Source organism: Otolemur garnettii, unplaced genomic scaffold (genome assembly GCF_000181295.1).
Source record: "Otolemur garnettii isolate 467f Iridium unplaced genomic scaffold, OtoGar3 scaffold00106, whole genome shotgun sequence".
In the NCBI taxonomy this organism is placed as follows: Eukaryota; Metazoa; Chordata; class Mammalia; order Primates; family Galagidae; genus Otolemur; species Otolemur garnettii.
The window spans coordinates 1,026,544-1,045,208 of NW_003852501.1; the positions used below are offsets into that span (position 1 = coordinate 1,026,544).

An 18,665-nucleotide genomic window follows, 5' to 3' on the forward strand; every position below is an offset into this window, starting at 1 on the left:
AGGTGCCCGCCACAATGCCCGGCTATTTTTTGTTGCAGTTTGACCGGGGCTGGGTTTGAACCCGCCACCCTCGGTATATGGGGCCGGCGCCTTACTCACTGAGCCACAGGCGCCTCCCCCATTTTTTCCATTCTTGAGATACTTTACCAAGAAAAATGTGTGTCAACTTCATCCAGGCAAACACAAAAAGATGTGTGAAGTCTCCATCTTTTCTTATGGCTAAATAGTATAGCTTCATGGTATACGTATACCATCATTTGTTAATCCATTCATGGGTTGATGGGGACTTGGGTTGCTTCCATGTCTTGGCAAATGCTTCTTTGTTATAGGTTTCTAAGATTTGTGTGGTTTTTTGTTTTTTGTTTTTTTAGGAAGATACAATATGTTCTGGAATATAAAATTTTTGAATGACAATGTGTGCATTACAAAGAAAATTGTAATTAATTTTAGAAAGTTTATTTTCTAATATATAAAATCTTGAAAGTAGTTTATCTATAAATGTTATAGAAAATAAAATCGATCTTTGTAGCTGATAAGAAGCATGTTTGTAATATATTTATAATATATATCACAATATCAATTATAGAATATGATAGTACATCATGAAGTATGTTTTAATAACAGGATCTTTTATGATATATTTTATTTTAATTGTTAAAGTTGATGTAGCAACTACCCCAAATGACACATGTATTGAAACTTTTTTGGTAACTATTTCTCTATCTTGTATTTCTGAAGGTATAAATGGTTTAGCTAATTATTAAGTCTTTCTAGCACAGTTTTAAATTAGAAAAGATACCAAAGTCAAATCTTAGTTTTACTTCTTCACTTGATTTTTTGGTGGTAACATGTATCTCAATATAACTCTTAATTGAAGATAATTAATGAAAATATACAAGGCTCTGTTTGACATATGAAAGGACTAACACATGTGCTCTTCTCTAGCCTAGTAGAAGATTTAGATAATGTTTTTAGTTGTACTCTATTATTTTTTGGTCATTAGCAACTAATGAGGTTCTATTATCTGCTTATTTTTAGTAGTTTTATCTACTTAGTTATTGTGGAAGTGTTTCCACATTTTTAAAAATACCTGAAAGTTAAGTATTATGGAACAGAAAATGTTAATTCTGATTAAACAGTATCCTCAATGTTGATTTCTGTTTATACCTCATAAAGAACTGCACAGTGAATCCAAAAGAAAGTATCCTGAAAAGAGTGAAGGATATTGGATATATTTTTAAAGAGAAATTCGCAAAAGCCGTGGGACAGGGATGTGTTGAAATTGGATCACAGGTAACTTGAGTTCACTTTAATGACCAGTACTATATAATACCACTTGTAAAGCTATCATCTGTCTAGATTATATCACTGCTTGTTAGTATTTGTCTAGTAGTCTAAAATACTGGCACATACTATGTTCCAATTGCGTATGTATGCTGCTATTTATGGGAAACCACCCCTCACTCCATTACAAAAAAAAATATGTATATATGCCAGTTGTAGAAATTTTAGAAAATATTAGCAAGAAAAAAGTTAAAATCTTTGATATTATTAAACTTTGATGTATATGCTTTGACTTCTATGTGTACAAATAATCATGTATAAATTTACTACTTTGGAGATTCCAAGAATTTTAGGAATTATATAACAAGAAACAGGGAGAAAAATCAATGCCTTATATAAGTGTACCCATATAGTATAAAATATTTTTAAAATGGTACACTTAATATAAGGCATTTACTGTGAATGGAGCTTGCAGGATTGGAAGTTGCTCAGGATGAATGAATGTGAAGGCTCAAGACATTATTGTACATGTAAATTTTATAAATACTATACTTTGGCTACATTAAATTTATTTTAAAAGTTTTTCTTTCTTCAGTAATAGATTACCTTAGCTTACTGTAACTTTTTTACTATATATGTTTAAAAAAATCTTTAACTTTTTGACTCTTCTTCAATAACACTTAGCTTCAAATACAAACATATTGTACACCTGGACAAAAATATTATCTATTTTCTATTTTTAAAATTTTTTAAATTTTAATTTTTAAATGTTTTTGCTAAAAACTAAGTGAGAGACACACTAGCCTAGATCCATGCAAAGTCAGGATTATGAATATCACTGTCTTCACCTCCACATCTTGTCCCACTGTGTCTACAGGGGCAATAGCATGCGCAGAATGATAATGATGCCTTCTTCTGAAAGGCCTCCTAAAGGACCTGCCTGAGGCCGTTAAAAGTTAACTTTTTTTTTAGTAGGTAGAAAGAATAAAGTCTAAAATAATGATTAAAATATATGTTATAGTAAATACACAAACTAGCAGCATAGTTATTTATTATCATTATCAAGAATTATGTACTGTGCATAATTGTATGTGCTAAACTTTTATACAACTTAGCAACACAGTAGGTCTGTTTATACCAGCACCACCATAGAAGTGTGAGTAACATGTTGTGCTATAACATCATAATACATGATAGGAAATGTTTAGTTTTGTTATAATCTTATGGAATTACTGTCATATATGAGGCCTGTCATTGAGCAAAACATTATTATGTGGCACATGATATTTATGGTTTGGGATTTGTGCTTTTAATTTGGAATGAAGGAATATGGTTTGCGTGTATATCTAAAGTTTGGTTATTCTTCCGACTGATGGGGAAGTTATTTAAGACTTTTTACTGATAAGGTCAGTTTGGTTTGACTTTTGCCTGTGTCAGTTTTACTGAATTTTATGGACAGAGCCTGTTCTCTTACTCCTACATAACCATCTTGAAAATACATATCCTGGGTCATAAGAAGTATTATAATAGATCTGTAAAGAGCTAAAAATGCCAGGCATATAACCTGTCCTTAGTATGAATGATGTAGATGGAGTCCTTGGAGTGAAGAAAAGCCAAGGTACTGAATGTAGCTATCCTCTTGACAATTTGCTTGGGAATGTTAATCATCATTTTATGCTTAAGTCTTGAGTTGTAGACAAGCTAGCTGATCATTGGTAACCATATTTCTAAGAAGGGTCAAAAGTGTGTTATAAGAAAAGACTTTTTAAAAAATTAGTAATTATGATTTTCTAGAATAAAAGGATCTTATTTTTCTTTTTCTTTTTTGTTTGTAGCGATATAAACTTGGTGTCCGATTGTATTACCGAGTAATGGAATCTATGCTTAAATCAGTAAGTTAAAAATAATATAATAGAAAAAAATTTAATGCCGATACAAATACAGTTTCAGTTAAACTTTTAAAAAAATTATCTATTTTAGGAAGAAGAACGATTATCCATTCAAAATTTTAGGTAAATTTTTTAATTTTAGTAAAACAATTTTTTCTTTTTATAAGAGTAAATATTTTGTAATCATTATTTTTTTTCTTTTTAGCAAACTGCTGAATGACAACATCTTTCATATGTCTTTACTGGCCTGTGCTCTTGAGGTTGTAATGGCTACATATAGCAGTAAGTTAAATTTTAGTAAATAAACATTTTAGTTCAATTTAAAGTCAAAAAAAAAAAAACCTAAGGTGTGGTGTGTTTTATTTCTCAGGGGTGGGGGACAATGTGGTGTTAAGGATAAGAAATGAGTATTTTAGATCAGTATATGCTGAAGAATGTCATTGGTCATCATAAGCCATTTAAGTGGCTTGTTATCTGAATTATTTGAGATCATGTTGAGGATAGTGTTTCACTAGGCTCCTGTTCTGAGAATACTGAATCCAAGAAAGGTACCTATTTAGATTGTCAAGTGCCAAAGGAATACTAAAGAGCAGCCTGTACTGATAGGGAAGCACTGCTGTAGCCTCTGTGGTCGTGAAACCAAAGATTGGAGTGAGAATCCACCAGATGAACAGAACAAAGGCCAATAACAGTGTTTTTTATCATTTTAAATATGTATTATTTTACAAGTAATGTTGCAAAACGTTAAAGAAAAGTTTCACTTGCAGAAACAAAAGAGGAACATTTATCTAAGGATACAAATAAATACACAATTAATAAAAGAGGAACTTAAATTAGTAAACAAATAAGGAAAACCGAATCCTCATTAATATTCAAGAAATGCACATTTTAAATAGGTACCATTTTCTAACCAATGAAATTAGCAGAATCTTGAAGAATCCTTCCCTCTTCTCACTAAGAATTAATGAGAATTAAAATGGATATGCTGATGAACTGCTGGTAAGATAGTAAGCCTGTCCCTAATATAAGTTTAGGACATTCAAACTCTTGAAAATTTACCATGAGACCTTTCTCTAGGGAAAAATATACATGCACATACACTCAAAATTTGGAAGCCTGCTTCCTAGGAGTCTGTAGACTCCAGAATGAAAAATTCTGCTGTAAATAAAAACTGTTTAACCTTTCTGCTGCTTTAATTATTTGTTTGACAAAGCTTCCAAATAAAAATACCTACCTAGTTCCAGTTTTAACATTTCATACCTAAGTTACATTTTTTCTTTCATTTTTAGGAAGTACATCTCAGAATCTTGATTCTGGAACAGATTTGTCCTTCCCATGGATTCTGAATGTACTTAATTTAAAAGCCTTTGATTTTTACAAAGTGATTGAAAGTTTTATCAAAGCAGAAGCCAACTTGACAAGAGAAATGATAAAACATTTAGAACGATGTGAACATCGAATCATGGAATCCCTTGCATGGCTCTCAGTAAGTAACTAGCTAACATGATTAAAGATACTCATGTACATATGGCTAACAAAGTATCTGTGAGTGAGAGGTATTTCTTAACATCTACTTCAAGAGCAGATATGCAATTTAATGAATAATTTTATTTCAGTGTGTAGTCCAAGCATCAAGTAGAGTATTAGAATGGAGTTTTATTTGAGCTCTCCAGACCATCTAATACAACACAGTGATTTACTTAGAAATAGCTTTACTTAAATAGCTTTACTTAAAACGTAGCCTTTTAAAACAAATGAATAATGTTATTTCAGTGTGTAGTCTAAGCATCAAGTAGAATATTAGAATGGAGTTTTATTTGAGCTCTCCAAACCATCTAATCCAGAGGTTCTCAACCTGTGGGTTGTGACCCCTTTGTAACAATGAAGATACATGACGGCATTAGGAAGGTTGAGAACCACTGATCTAATACAACGTAGTGATTTATTTAGAAACAGCTTTCCTTAAAACATAGCACTTTAAACAAAGCAGAATTCTGTATTTAGGTAATTTATTTAAAATGCAGGTATTCTACTTGAAAATGTAAAGAAGCTGCTCTTAAATTTCAACAAAATAAACATTTTGAGATAATGCTATTTAGATGTTAAATTTAGTAGGATTTATTTTGTCCCATTATTAAAAACAGGACAAAAATCTACACTATTGTTCTATTACGTTTCAAGCATTCTAGGGGCACAAATCATATTCTCTAGGTTCTATTTATAACATACAAGCTATTGATAAGGCTTTTGTTTTAATAAGGTGGCATTTGCTATGTAATAGTGAAATATTTGAAGTTCTGTTACGCTCTTTAAATCTGTGTGGTTAGATAATACTTCACGAATCATCAGATTTGTAGGTTAATAGCTGGTTTCTTTTGAAACTGTGTTGTATACTACTATGTAGATACCTTTTAATTTTGTCAATGTATAGAAATGATAATAAAGAAAATTTAGACATCAGTTATTTTAGAATCCTAATCTTCTCATGTAACCCTAGGTTTAATTTTTAATAGATTATTTAATGGATAAGGTATAATTTATTTCTTAGTGTTTTCTTACATTGCCGTGTAGACAGAGTGGTTAGAGAAGTATGAGATGTTGATAGAAACACATTACATTGAATTTTGAAACTATGTATAGAACAAAATTCTACTTGATTAAAAAAAGGAAATAGAAGAAAATTTTCTGAGTATGGGGAGTTAAATGAAAGTAGCAAAAATAAATTATTAGATAATTAAAGGAAAGTGGTAAAAATAAATTATTAGATAAATAAATAAAGTAGGCATGTAGATTATTTTTCAGAAGTTTGTTTCCTCTCCTCCCAGAAATTGCAATCAATCATCTGAAGGTGACCATTCTTATTTCTTTTAGAGAATTAATTTTACTTCCATTATCACATATGTATTGAGCATTTGCTGTGTGCCTTGCATTGATTGGGTAGACATTGTGAGGTTGCAGAAAAGACAAAGGCTCTGAAAATTGCAAAGGAAGTAATAGAAATTTGCTGATAAAAAAAGTTTGCTTGTACTCAAGCCTCTTAGCTCAGTTATTGGTATTCATGGCTTCTAAACAACATATATATATATTTTTAGAATCTTAGGAGAAAATTTAGGGAGCCTAAGGTTTGAAAAAGAGTATAACTTACTTATGACAGGGTGTGATGCGGAAGTCATAATCCTCTGAATTGAAATTCTAAATGGATATCTCTGGCAAATGAAACTATGGAGGATTTTTAATAGTCTTTTTTTTTTGAGACAGAGTCTCACTATGTCACCTTCTGTAGAGTACCTTGGCATCACAGCCCACAGCAACCTCAAACTCTTGGGCTTAAGTAATTCTCTTGCCTCAGCCTCCCAAGTAACTGGTACTACAGGCACCTGCCACAAACCCCGGGTATTTTTTGGTTGTAGTTGTCATTGTTGTTTGGCAGGCCTAGGCTGGATTTGAATCTGCCAGCTCCAGTGCATGTGGCCAGCACCCTAGCTGTTGAGCCACAGGGGCCAAGCCATTTAGTCATGTATTTTTAATGTTTGAATTTTATATTACTATTTTAATCATGAAAAAACTAGAATGGTAGTGTGCAACTTTGTGAAAATAAGTCATGCCACCTAAGAATAATACTGTATTTTTTCTATGAGAATAATTAGCATTATAGAGAAGGGACATGGCATAGATATATTTGAGCTTTCACAGACATGACTTTTTTAAGTTGTAGGATAACATATATACAGAAAAGCATACATCTCAAGAGACTGTTCCATGAATTTTCTACAAATTGAACACATCCATGTAACCAACACCCAGAGCAAGCTTTCATAGTCTTTTGATTTTCTTTCACAAGAAAACATTTTCATTAAAACTGTTGATTGGTGAGAACATATTCACATAGAGTTGATTGAGAGAAATAGGTACCACTTCCAATAATTTAATGAAAAAATGGACATCATTGTATTTTTAATGATTCTGTGTGGAAATAGGTTCATCTTTGACAATCTTAGGAAATAATAAACCAAGAAGGAAAAAGCATATTCTGTTTCTTTTCATCCCAGAAAAATTAACAGGCAGTATATTAGTGTAAGTAAAATACTGGAACAATCTATTGAAAATCCTAGTGACACCTTACTCTCTGGAGATTTGGGGGGTTAGAGGTGATTTAGAATGCACTATAATTAAGGGTTAGATTAAATGACTTCCAGGCACTTGGGAATTCATAATGCCAGTAAGTGGTGAGATTGGATTTTGATACCTTTGTTTCAGTATTTTCAAAAGTAATCAGTGTTTTTCAATAAATCATTATCAGCCAAGGTACATGAGGTGCTTTATTCTCTAAATGGTCTCTTTTTCTGGGACTCTTGTTGATTTCCCATCTGCTACCTTGAGACCATTTCTTTCTCAACATCAGAGAAATCTTCTCATAATACAGATCTCATCGTGCTAATTCCTCAGATAAAAACCTTCTGTGGGGCTCATGATCATCTTATGATGATAGAAGACTACCATATGACTCACTGCAAAAAAGACCACTATACTACCCATGAAGAATATAAAAGGCAACTGTCTGAAATCCTGGACAGGAAGCACAGAGGGACTGTAGTGGAGAAGGAGGGCAGGAGCTGGGAGCCTGGGGAGGAGGCTTGCAGTCTGGCACCAAGTGCAGTAGGTGTGGGGAAGGACTGTTGGGGGCCCGGCTGTGGGGGTGCCGATGGGAAAACTGCGGGCTTTCTGGCCAGGGAAAGTAGAATCTAAAATGAAGCTGAAACTGGAGAGACCTTGGCCACTGAAGAGAGTGGAAGAATCCTGCAAGGGAAAGAGCCAAGAAAGAGAGCCCAGATTCTGTCTTTCCACATCTCTTGATTAAAACCTGAATCATTCCTGTGTGACAGACCCAAAGCTGCCAAATAAAAGTTAGAAGATAGGCATAGAGATGACTTGCTGCCCAGTGAACAGTGTATAGTTTAAGTTCAGCAAAGATAATTGCCTCCTAAAACAGACAAAAAGAAACCAGTGCTCATTTGAGAAAAATAATTCAGAACCTTCACAATTAACATTTATGATGCCAAGGATACAATTCTAAAAGTACATAGCATACAAAGACGGTCAAAGGAATTGGTGCATGTTTTTAGAATGAGAGCTTTAAGTCAACTACAGTCACAAGTCGCTTAACCTTGGGAATATGTTGTGAAAGAGATACCCTTAGTTGATTTCTTCGCTGTACGAACATCATGGAGTGTACTTACACAGACCTAAGTGGTATACCCTACTACACACGTAGGCCGTATGGTGCCATGTTTGCAGCCTGTTCACTCCTAGGCTACAGACCTGTGCAGCATGTTACTGAACTGAATACCACAGGCAGTTGTTACACAACAGTAAGCATTTGTGTATCTAACCATAACCTAAAGGTGGAAAAGGGACAGTAAAAATACAGTGTAATAATCTCTTGGGACCATCATCAGATACGCCTTCCATCATTGATCAAAAGTTTGTATGTGTTGTGTGACTGTATTTGATGCTTCAAAGGCTTTTTTTTTTTTTTAAGAAACTTTGTTGCCTCCATTTTTCTTTTTTTTGAGACAGAATTTCACTTTGTTGCCCAAACCCAGGTGCAATGGTGTGATCATAGTTCATTGCAGCCCCACAAACTCTTGAGCTCAAGTGATCTTCCTACCTCAGCCTCCTGAATAGCTGGGACTAAGTTAGCCACCGCAGAAGGCTAAGTTTTAAATTTTTTATAAAGACAGAGACTTACTATGTTGCCCAGGCTTCCTCCTTTTTTCTTATGTTAGCAGTTAAAAGTATAGACTTTTAAAAGTATAGATTCGTCAACATTTAGAACTGCATAATTCAGGAAACCGGTATTTAAGGAAAAGTACTTAAATTACTGAGTGAGTTGTGAACTGAGCTAGTCCCTCTTTTGTTGAATAGATGATGATTCCCTAGTGGTTTCTGAAATTACTTAAGGGAATTTACAAGGTAAAAATTACTTCTTTTTTTTTTTTTTTAATTTCAGATTAATATGAGGGTACAGGTGATTAGGTTACATTGTTTGTGTTTGTTAAGTAGCATCTAAGTTGTGGTTGCGCTAGTCACCTGGGAGGTGTGCTGTGTACCCTTAATGTTGTGCCTGTTACATAAGAGCACCCCAAACCCCTCCCTCCTGCCCTCTTTTCCTTCCCCTCCCCTCACTTGAGTGTAATTGTGTTTTCCTCTTATGTGGGCATGTATTTGTTCATCTATTGGTTTTATATTAGTAGTAAAAATTATTTTCATATTACTGTTAAGGTATTATTTGCCTTTTTCAGTATATTGACATTTAAACTGATGATGTAAAGCTGTTGGCATCCTTGCACAAATTCAGGCAGTGGCACTAAACTGGCTAGTAGTCATTATATTCCTCACCACTACACACCATTAGTTAAAAAAAAAAAAAAGAAAGAAATGAAACCAGTCTGAGCAAGAATGAGACCCCATCTCTACAAATTACAAGAAAATTAACTGGGCATGATGGTGTATACCTGTAGTCCTTGCTACTCAGGAGGCTGAGGTATGAGGATTGCTTAAGCCCAGGAGTTTGAGGTTACAGTGAGCTATGATGATGCCACTGCATTCTAGCACAGACAACAGAGACCTTCTCTCAAAAAGTAAATAAATAAGTAAAAAACAAAACAAAATGTGTCAGTTCTTTTAAGAATATCCTTGACGAAGCAGTGAGATACATTAATTTTATGAAATCTTTCACTTTTGAGTATATGTGTTTTTAATATTCAGTGTGGTAAAATTGAAGTATGTATAAACTTACATGCCAAAGTATGATAGTTGTCTTGAGGAAAAGTACTTAAATTATTGAGTGAATTGTGAACTGAGCTAGTCCCTCTTTTGTTGAAACACACTTTTTACTAGTAAGACTGGTGAGCAATCATGTTTATTCGTACTGGGGTATTTGGCATTTTCTTGACAATGAACAACGTGAACTTGTCACTTCAAGGAAAATGACCAATAGTAAAGGTTGCCAAAGATAAGAATTGTGTTTTCAAGTAAAAGTTTTAATTTTAGAATGCTTGTATTTACCACTAGAAGCTTGACAGTTTGAGCTTCCTATAGCTTAAATTAGTTTTCTGATGAAATTAGTGGTATTATTAATGAATGTAATTTTTTAAATATTATGTAAAGAGATTTGTCAACATTTAGAAGAACCACATAATTCAGGAAACCAGTATTTCATGCATGAGTAAGAAGTTCATTGAAAGTTCCAGACCAATGTATTTCAAGGTCTTAAAATATATGAAAAGTTTGTTTCCACTTATTGAAATTGTTTCTGATTCTACTAACTTTTACAAAACTGTGACTTGAGTTTTGGTATCATGTCAAAAAAAGAATAACCATGATTTTCTGAATAAAACTATTACAATCTTTTTCCTTCTTCTACCTGAGGCTAGATTTTCTCCGTGTACTTTAATCAAAACCAAAACAACATATTGCAACAAAATAAATGTAGAAGCATATATGAATATTCAGGTCTCTTTTAATAAGCCACATATGAAAGATATTTTCAAATAGTACTACTGTTTTAATTTTGTTTTGAAGCGTATGTTTATTTTTAATAAAAATGTTACTTACGTTAACATAAATGGGTTTATTGTTTAAAATAAAAATCAGAGATTTTAAAATTTCTGTTTTAACTAAATTAAATTTAATTAAATTAAATACTAATACAGTAAATATTGATAGCTATAACCCACATGAATACAAATTTGGGGGTCTTCAATAATTTTAAGACTGTAAAACGGTTATGAGTCCAAAGAGTTTGAGAATTCTTACCTACATTCCCTCCTCCATTTAGGTGTGTGCGTTCTGCTGTCACTCATATAGCCATGTTTGTTTCTGCCTGAGGCTTGAAATGCTTTCCCTGTCATTTTTTTAGCCAGATTTTAAGGTCAGATTTTGCTTTCTGATTCTTAGTCATCCTACTTTCTAGTCATTCTTCCCTTCTTTGTAGTCTTACAGCGTTTATTATCTATACTACTTGTCATTTTTGAACTTTATCTTACTACAAGAATATATGCCATATTAGATGAATTAATGTTTATAAAGCACTTCAAACAGTGTCTGGCATTGTATTATATTATAAGACATAGCAGCTAATTACAGAAGGGTGAATAAGGGAAAGAAAGGAGTCAATTTATGATGACATCCAGATTCCTGGCTTGTGGAGCTAAGATAGTAGTGTCATTTATCAAAATAAGATACAGGGTTGAATGAAATTTTCTTGGGAAGATAAATTCCATTTGACAGTCTGGGGTAAGTATAGGTCATTCAAGCAGACGTGTCCAGTAGCAGTTGGATGTTATATGTCTGGAGCTTAGAGAAAGAAATCTAGAGTAGAAATATGGGCCAGTGGCTCGGTGCCTGTGGCTCAAGCGACTAAGGCGCCAGCCACATACACCTAAGGTGGCGGGTTTGAAACCACACCCCCCCCCCAAAAAACAATGATGGCTGCAACCAAAAAATGGCCAGGCGTTGTGGTGGGCACCTGTGGTCCCAGCTACTTGGGAGGCTGAGGCAGGAGACTCGCTTGAGCCCAGGAGTTGGAGGTTGCTGTGAGCGTGATGCCATGGCACTCTGCCCAGGGGGACATATGGGCCTGAGAGCTGCCCACACGTACAATAAAAATTGCCACCCTTTAGTGACAGTTTATCTTGTATCAGGCACTTTGGTGAGCATTTCTTATAATTTAATTCTCATAACAGTCCATGAGGTAGTATTATCCTGGATGAGGAAGTTAATCCTTAGAGGAGTATAATAACTTGTTCTGGACCACACAAGCTCAGTGGCAGAGTTATGATTTGAACCCAGGTCTTTCTGGCTCCAATAGCTTTGGTTTACTGAGTAACTGAAGTTTGGAGAATGTATAAGATGGCCCAAGGGGAGAATATAGTAGAAGTAAAGAAAGCTGGAGATAGAATCCTGGAGCTCCAGCATTCAAGGGATGGACTGAAAAGAAAAACCAATGCCTGTTGAAATAGAACAGCCAGAGAGAAGGGCGGGGCAGGGGGGCCGGGGAGAGATCAGAAGTGATGTCCTAAAGAGAAAGAAGGAGAGCAATACAAAGTCTTGAATGAGTAAGAGGGGGGTGGAGTGTGTGTGTGTGTGGACAGAGCTATATCTGGACTGTCCAGGATTTTTTAGTTCAAGTGTATCTTCTTACACATCTTTGGTTACACTCCTCACCCAACTATTTACTCTTTGTTTTTAAAGAATATTTATACTTTACATGTGGGTTTTGTTCTTTCCACCTTATGTTTTTGTTCATGTTTCCTTGTTCATGATTTATTTTTTTTTTCTTGTGTTTTATCAGAATCACTGCATTCAACCTTCTAGGACAATTTAGTATGATGTCCTTACTATATTGTCCACTTTCTTACTCATTTATCACTATTGATACTTTTTTATTTAGAATATAGTATTTAAAAATTACATTCTTCCCCCTCCTATTTTCCTGCTTCTTTGAATGACTAATTTTTATTTTGTTTGGTTACAGACTTTTATTGTGTTTAAAGTTGAAAAGCTTTGCATGTTTATGAATATATTTGAGCTTTTATTTTACTCCTTAGGATTTTATATTCATTTATTCATATACTTATTATTGAGATAGGGTTTCATTCTGTTGCCTGGAATAGAATGTAGCAACATATAAAATGTTAATTAAAGGCTGGGCGTAGTGGCTCACGCCTATAATCCCAGGACTCTGGGAGGCCAAGGCGGGTAGATTGCCTGACCTCACCAATTTGAAACAAGCTTGAGCAAGAGAGACCCCCATCTCTAAAGATACCCTGGTGTTGTGGCGGGCACCTGTAGTCACAGCTACTTGGCAGGCTGAGGCAAGAGAATCACTTGAGCCTAAGAGTTTGTGGTTGCTATGAATTATGACTCCATAGCACTCTATTGAGGGTGACAAAGTCAAACTCTGTGTCAAAAAAAAAAAAAGTTAATTAAGTCTTTAAAACTTGAATATATGTATTTTACTAATTCTGTTTTAGTAAGAAACTGACTCTTAAGTTGGTTTTCTATCTTTAAAGTAGAGCTTCCTGTTCCTTTGTTTTGATTAGCCAGGGGGTGGGAACCTTTTTCAGTACATTTTTAAAGCTCTTCCTCTTTGTGAGACTCTGTGTATTTTTCCTCAAAACCCATACTGAATTTCAGTATTCAATTAGGTGAAAAGGTATATGTCATATATGTAAAGATTATATATTTTTCCCTCAAATCATTATTTTACATTTAAAATCTAGTTAACATTACACCATCATTGTTTGAACTATAAATAGAATGTGAAGAAAACATTGAACTATCAAAATAAATCTTGAATGAGTCTTCGCTGTTGTAGATGTTGTAGAAGTGATCAGTAAGAACTGAAAAGTATTAGCAGAAAGGAAGTGCTGGGTGACATTGGCAAAGACTGGAGTGGTAAGATGGGATGAGGTGTGAATGAGAGATAAAGAAGTGGAGACAGTGATAGTGTTTTGTGTGTGAAGGAAGTAAAGAAGTAAATACACAGCTCGAGGCATGTGAGGTCACAGGAGGATTATTTTTTTTTTATGAAAGAAGTAAAGATTAAATGTTGTTGAAGAGCCATTATGAGTATTCTCTATTGCTGAATAACAAATTAATGACTTAAAACAATATTTTATTTTGTGGGCCAGGGAGAGGTTTTGGGGAGAGTTTGGTGGTTCATCTCTGACCATTTGGTGTCACCAGGTGTCTGGAACTAGAGGAGCCACTTCCAAGATGCTACTTCACTCACAGGTCTGACACCTTGCTGCTCCTTTGGCACACTCACCTCTGTTCCTCCCTTTCCCTCCTCTACATGGCATCTTATCTTCTTGGCCTTCTCATATGAGAAGTTATACAGTGTTAGGGTGTTTGTACCTGTTGTGTAGTAGTTGGCTCCCAAAAGGCTTCTAAAAGACCGTAGTGGAAGCTGTCTTCAGATGGTCAAAGCAGTTATATATGGCCTCCCCAGATTCAAGGCAGTGGGAAATAGATTTCATCTCTTATTAACAGAGTGGCAAGGTCGCTTTTCAGAAGAGCATGTGGGATGGAAATGTGGCAAAATGGAAAGAATAGGTGCAATTGCACGTAAGGTCGTATGTGAGCGCCATGGCAGGGAGTTGAGAAAGTTGTCATTTGATGGCTTCTTAAAAATAGAAAACAGAGCTGAGCATGGATATGTGAGGGGTTAGAGAGTACAAAGTGGTACAGTCAGAATTTTGAGGACAGTGGGCGCCATTTGAAATTGTTGCCATGGTGCCATTATTTTTTCCACTATCACCTAGCATCCAGGGGGTAGGATTAGAAGAGATGAGCAGCTAGATTGATCCAAGCTTTTGGAGTATGGCTAAGCAGATTCAATAAAATGAGTAGGGGGCAAAGAAATTGAGGTCATGTAGTGATTGGTGTGTTAAGGTTTGGAGTTTTCTGCTACAGAAAGAAGATAGGAGACTGATAAGGTGGAGGTTTTGAGAAACAGAATGTTTTAATGAAGTTTAGTAGGTGTAATGGGAGTGACAAAGCAGGTGAGCAGGTAGGAGGTTATATTCAGAGAATAAGATGTTTCAATCTAGTATTCCAGAGATAGAACATTTCTGGGTAGTTCACTGTATTCTAAGGAATGATCTTGGAAGTACATGACTGAATTGAAATGGAGATGAGGGTCATTGAAAGTAAGGAGTTCAAAGAACCAGGAGGCACAAGGAGTGACACAGGCACCCAGGACATGTGGCAGTGAGGAGGAATGTGAGAAAACTAGGGACTGATGTCTTCAGTGCATGAGGGAAATGAGCAGGAGATAAGCAGAACTAAGCGGGGCAAAGGGCTAGAGAGGCCCTGAGAAGTACAACTCCCGTCTCACTTTTTAAAAACTTCTCTCAATACCAGTGTCTCACATATGGAATTTAGATGGTAAACAATTATAATTGTAATGTCCTTTGATGAATTTACTCCTTAATCATTATGAAGTGGCCCTTTTTATCCCTAGTAATATTCTTTGCTCTGAAAACTTTGGCCGATACTAGAAAGCCATTTTGGCATTCTTTTCATTGCTATTAACATAGTATATTTTTCCCATTCCTTTATTTTACCTATATGTGTCTTTATTCTTCAGGTAATTTTCTTTTTTTCTTTTATTTATTTTTTTCCTTTATTTTATTTCTTTATTTTTTTTATTTTATTTTTTTTTCTTTATTTTATTTCCTATTTTTTTCCCTTTATTTTATCTATATGTGTCTTTATTCTTCAGGTAATTTTGTGAAGGCAAAAAGTGTTTCTACTATTAACTAAGCTATTAACATAGTATATTTTTCCCATTCCTTTATTTTCTCTATATGTGTCTTTATTCTTCAGGTAATTTTCTTTTTTTCTTTTATTTATTAATTTATTTTTTTACATATACATGTGTTTATTAGGTTTCCACTTTTTGCCTTCACAAAATTAAAACAGGTAATTTTCTTATAGACAGCATATAGTTAGATCTTGCTTTTCTTATCCAGTCCAAAAATCTCTACCTTTTAGTTGGGATGTTTAGAAGATCTGAATATTGATAAGCTTGGGCTTTAATTCTCCATCTTATTATTCAGTTTCTATTTATCTTATCTCTTCTTTGGTCCCGTTTTCCTCTTTTTCTGCTTTCTTTTGGATTTAATTTTTTTATTCTAGAAATTACACATAAACTTTATGGGCACCCTGTATTTTATCTTCTTTGTAGGCTTACTGTCTATCTTTTATTTTATTCTGTAATTGGTCACTTTATGACTTATAATATGTGTCTTTAACTTTTCATAGTGTGCCTTTAAATGGTATTATGCTGCTTTACAACTTCACATAGAGTATGTGGTAAGAATCTAAGAGTGGTATATTTTCATTTTCCCTTTCTCAACCTTTGTGCTATTATTTTTAGTATATTAATTAATTAATTTATTTTTAGAGACAGGATCTTGCTCCATCACCCAGGCTGGAATGCAGTAGTGCAGTGGAACTATCATAGCTCCCTGCAGCCTCAACCTCCTAAACTCAAGTAGTTCTCTTCCCTCAGCTGACCAAGTAACTGAGATTACAGGTGCATGCCATCACACCATCTGTCTTCTTACTGCTTATTGAAATGGGATCTTGCTGTATTGTCCAGACTGGTCTCAAACTCTTAGCCTCAAGCAATCCTCCTGCCTTGGCCTCCCAAAGTCCTGAGGTTAAGAGCATGAGCCACTGTGCTCAGCGCCCTTTATGCCATTGTTGTCATACATTTCACTTCAATGTAAGTTATAAACTTCACAAAACATTGATACTTCTTTTGCAGGGAGCTCAAATAAAGAAGGAAAAATGTTTTTATTTACTTACATATTTATATTTCCAGTGCTCTTCATTGTATAGATCCAGATTCTTATCTATTACTGTTTTCTTTCTGCCTATAGGACTTTTTTCTTCTTATATGCAGCTCTGTTAGTGATAAATTCTTTTAGCTTTTCTATGTTTGGGAAAAAAAAAACCTTTATTTTGACTTTAATTTTAAAAGAGATTTGCTAGGCATAGAATTATAAAATTCTATGTTGGCAGGTGTTTTTTCTCTTTGAGTGCTTTAAAAATGTTTCACTGTCCTCTGTCTTGCATTGTTTCTGATGAAGAAACTACCTACTGTTTGTTTTTCTGTGTGTAATAAGGCACTTGTTTCTGGCTGTTTATAAGATTTTCTCTTTATTACTGGTTTTAAGCAATTTGATTATGTCATGCATTGGTGTAATTTTCTTTATGTTTCTTTTTCTTGTAGTTCTGTGTGGATATATTGACTTAGAGATTTTGTCACATCTGCCACATTTTGGCGTTTAATTTTAAAAATATTTTTGTTGATTCCCCCTGTCCCCGTCCTTAGGGGATTCCAGTCATATATACATTAGTATGCATTAAGTTGTCCCAAAGCTAACTGATGCTCTGGTTTGGTTTGGTTTGGTTTGTTTGTTTGTTTGTTTTAACCTGAATGATTTTCTTTCTGAATTTCATTTTGGATACCTTCCATAGCTATGTTATCAAGTTCGTAAAGTTTTTTCTTCTGAAGTGTCTAATGTACTGTTAATCTCATTTAATGTATGCTTAATCTTAGAGATGATAATTTTCATCTCTAGAAATTTGATTTGGTCTTGTTTATATAATCCATATCTCTCTTCACTATGTTTGTGCTCTCCTCTTCCTTCTTGAACATATGGAATATAGGTATTATAGTTTGTTACCATCCTTGTTTTTAACATGTGTGTCTTCTTAAGTCTGTTTCTGTTGACTGATAGTCCTCTGCATTTTACCTACTTGATAATTTTTTATTAAATACTAAGTATTGCAAATTTTACCTTAGTCAATACTAGATATTTTTGTATTTTGTTTACTATTCTTGATCTGTGTTTTGGAAAATAGTTAAATTACTTGGGAACAATTTGATTCTTTCAGGGCTCTGATTATTCTGTACTCTGTCTGATCTGATATCCCACATATCATGAGTGCCATGATATCAGCCTAGCTCACAGCAACCTCAACCTCATGGGTTCAAGTAATCCTCTTGCCTCACCCTTCCAAGTAGTTGGGACCACAGGTGCCTGCTTTTTCTATTTTTAGTAGAGACAGAGTCTCACTGTGTTTCTCAGGCTGGTCTGAAACTTCTGAGCTCAAGCATTCCTCCCACCTTGACATCCTAGAGTGCTAGGATTACATGCATGAGCCCTCATACCCAAACTTTGATGTCCCATATATTATTTTTTTATTATTAAATCATAGCTGGTACATTAATGTGATCATGGGGTATAATGTGCTGGTATTATATATAATTTGAAATAGTTTCATCAAACTAGTTAACATAGCCTTCACGGTATTTTCTTAGTTATTGTGTTAAGACATTTATATTCTATACCTGGTAAATTTTACATGTACCCTTGTAAGATGCACTGTAGGTGTGGTCCCACCAATTACTCTCCCTCCACACATCCTCCCCCCTCCCTTCCCCTTCCCTTTCCCCTTTCCCCTTTTCCTTGGGCTATAATTGGGTTAAGAAAGCTATAAATTGGTTTCATAGTAAGGCTGAGTACATTGGATACTTTTTCTTCCATTCTTGAGATACTTTGCTAAGAAGAGTATGTTCTAGCACCATCCATTTAAACATATAAGATGTAAAGTCCCCATCTTTCTTTAAGGCTGCATAATATTCCATGGTGTACATATACCACAATTTATTGGTATAAATTAGGTCAGTGGGCACTTGGGCTTCTTCCATGACTTGGCAATTATGAATTGGGCTACAATAAACATTCTGGTACAAATACCTTTGTTATAATGTGATTTTTTTGTCTTCTGGATATGTACCTAGTAGAGGAATTGTAGGATTGAATGGCAGGTCTATTTTTAGATCTCTAAGTGTTCTCCAAACATCTTTCCAAAAGGAACATATTAGTTTGCATTCCCACCAGCAAT

General features: G+C 34.5%; 1 protein-coding gene across 1 annotated transcript in view; it reads left to right on the forward strand.

Moving 5' to 3' along the window:
- RB1 (RB transcriptional corepressor 1) overlaps positions 1 to 18,665 on the forward strand; it is a 165,961-nt gene that overhangs the window by 63,632 nt on the left and 83,664 nt on the right. The window contains exons 13-17 of the mRNA XM_003796681.3: positions 1,177 to 1,293; positions 3,120 to 3,176; positions 3,265 to 3,296; positions 3,379 to 3,455; positions 4,463 to 4,659. Of these exons, the coding sequence (XP_003796729.1) occupies positions 1,177 to 1,293; positions 3,120 to 3,176; positions 3,265 to 3,296; positions 3,379 to 3,455; positions 4,463 to 4,659 (480 nt within the window). The remainder of the gene's footprint in view (positions 1 to 1,176; positions 1,294 to 3,119; positions 3,177 to 3,264; positions 3,297 to 3,378; positions 3,456 to 4,462; positions 4,660 to 18,665) is intronic.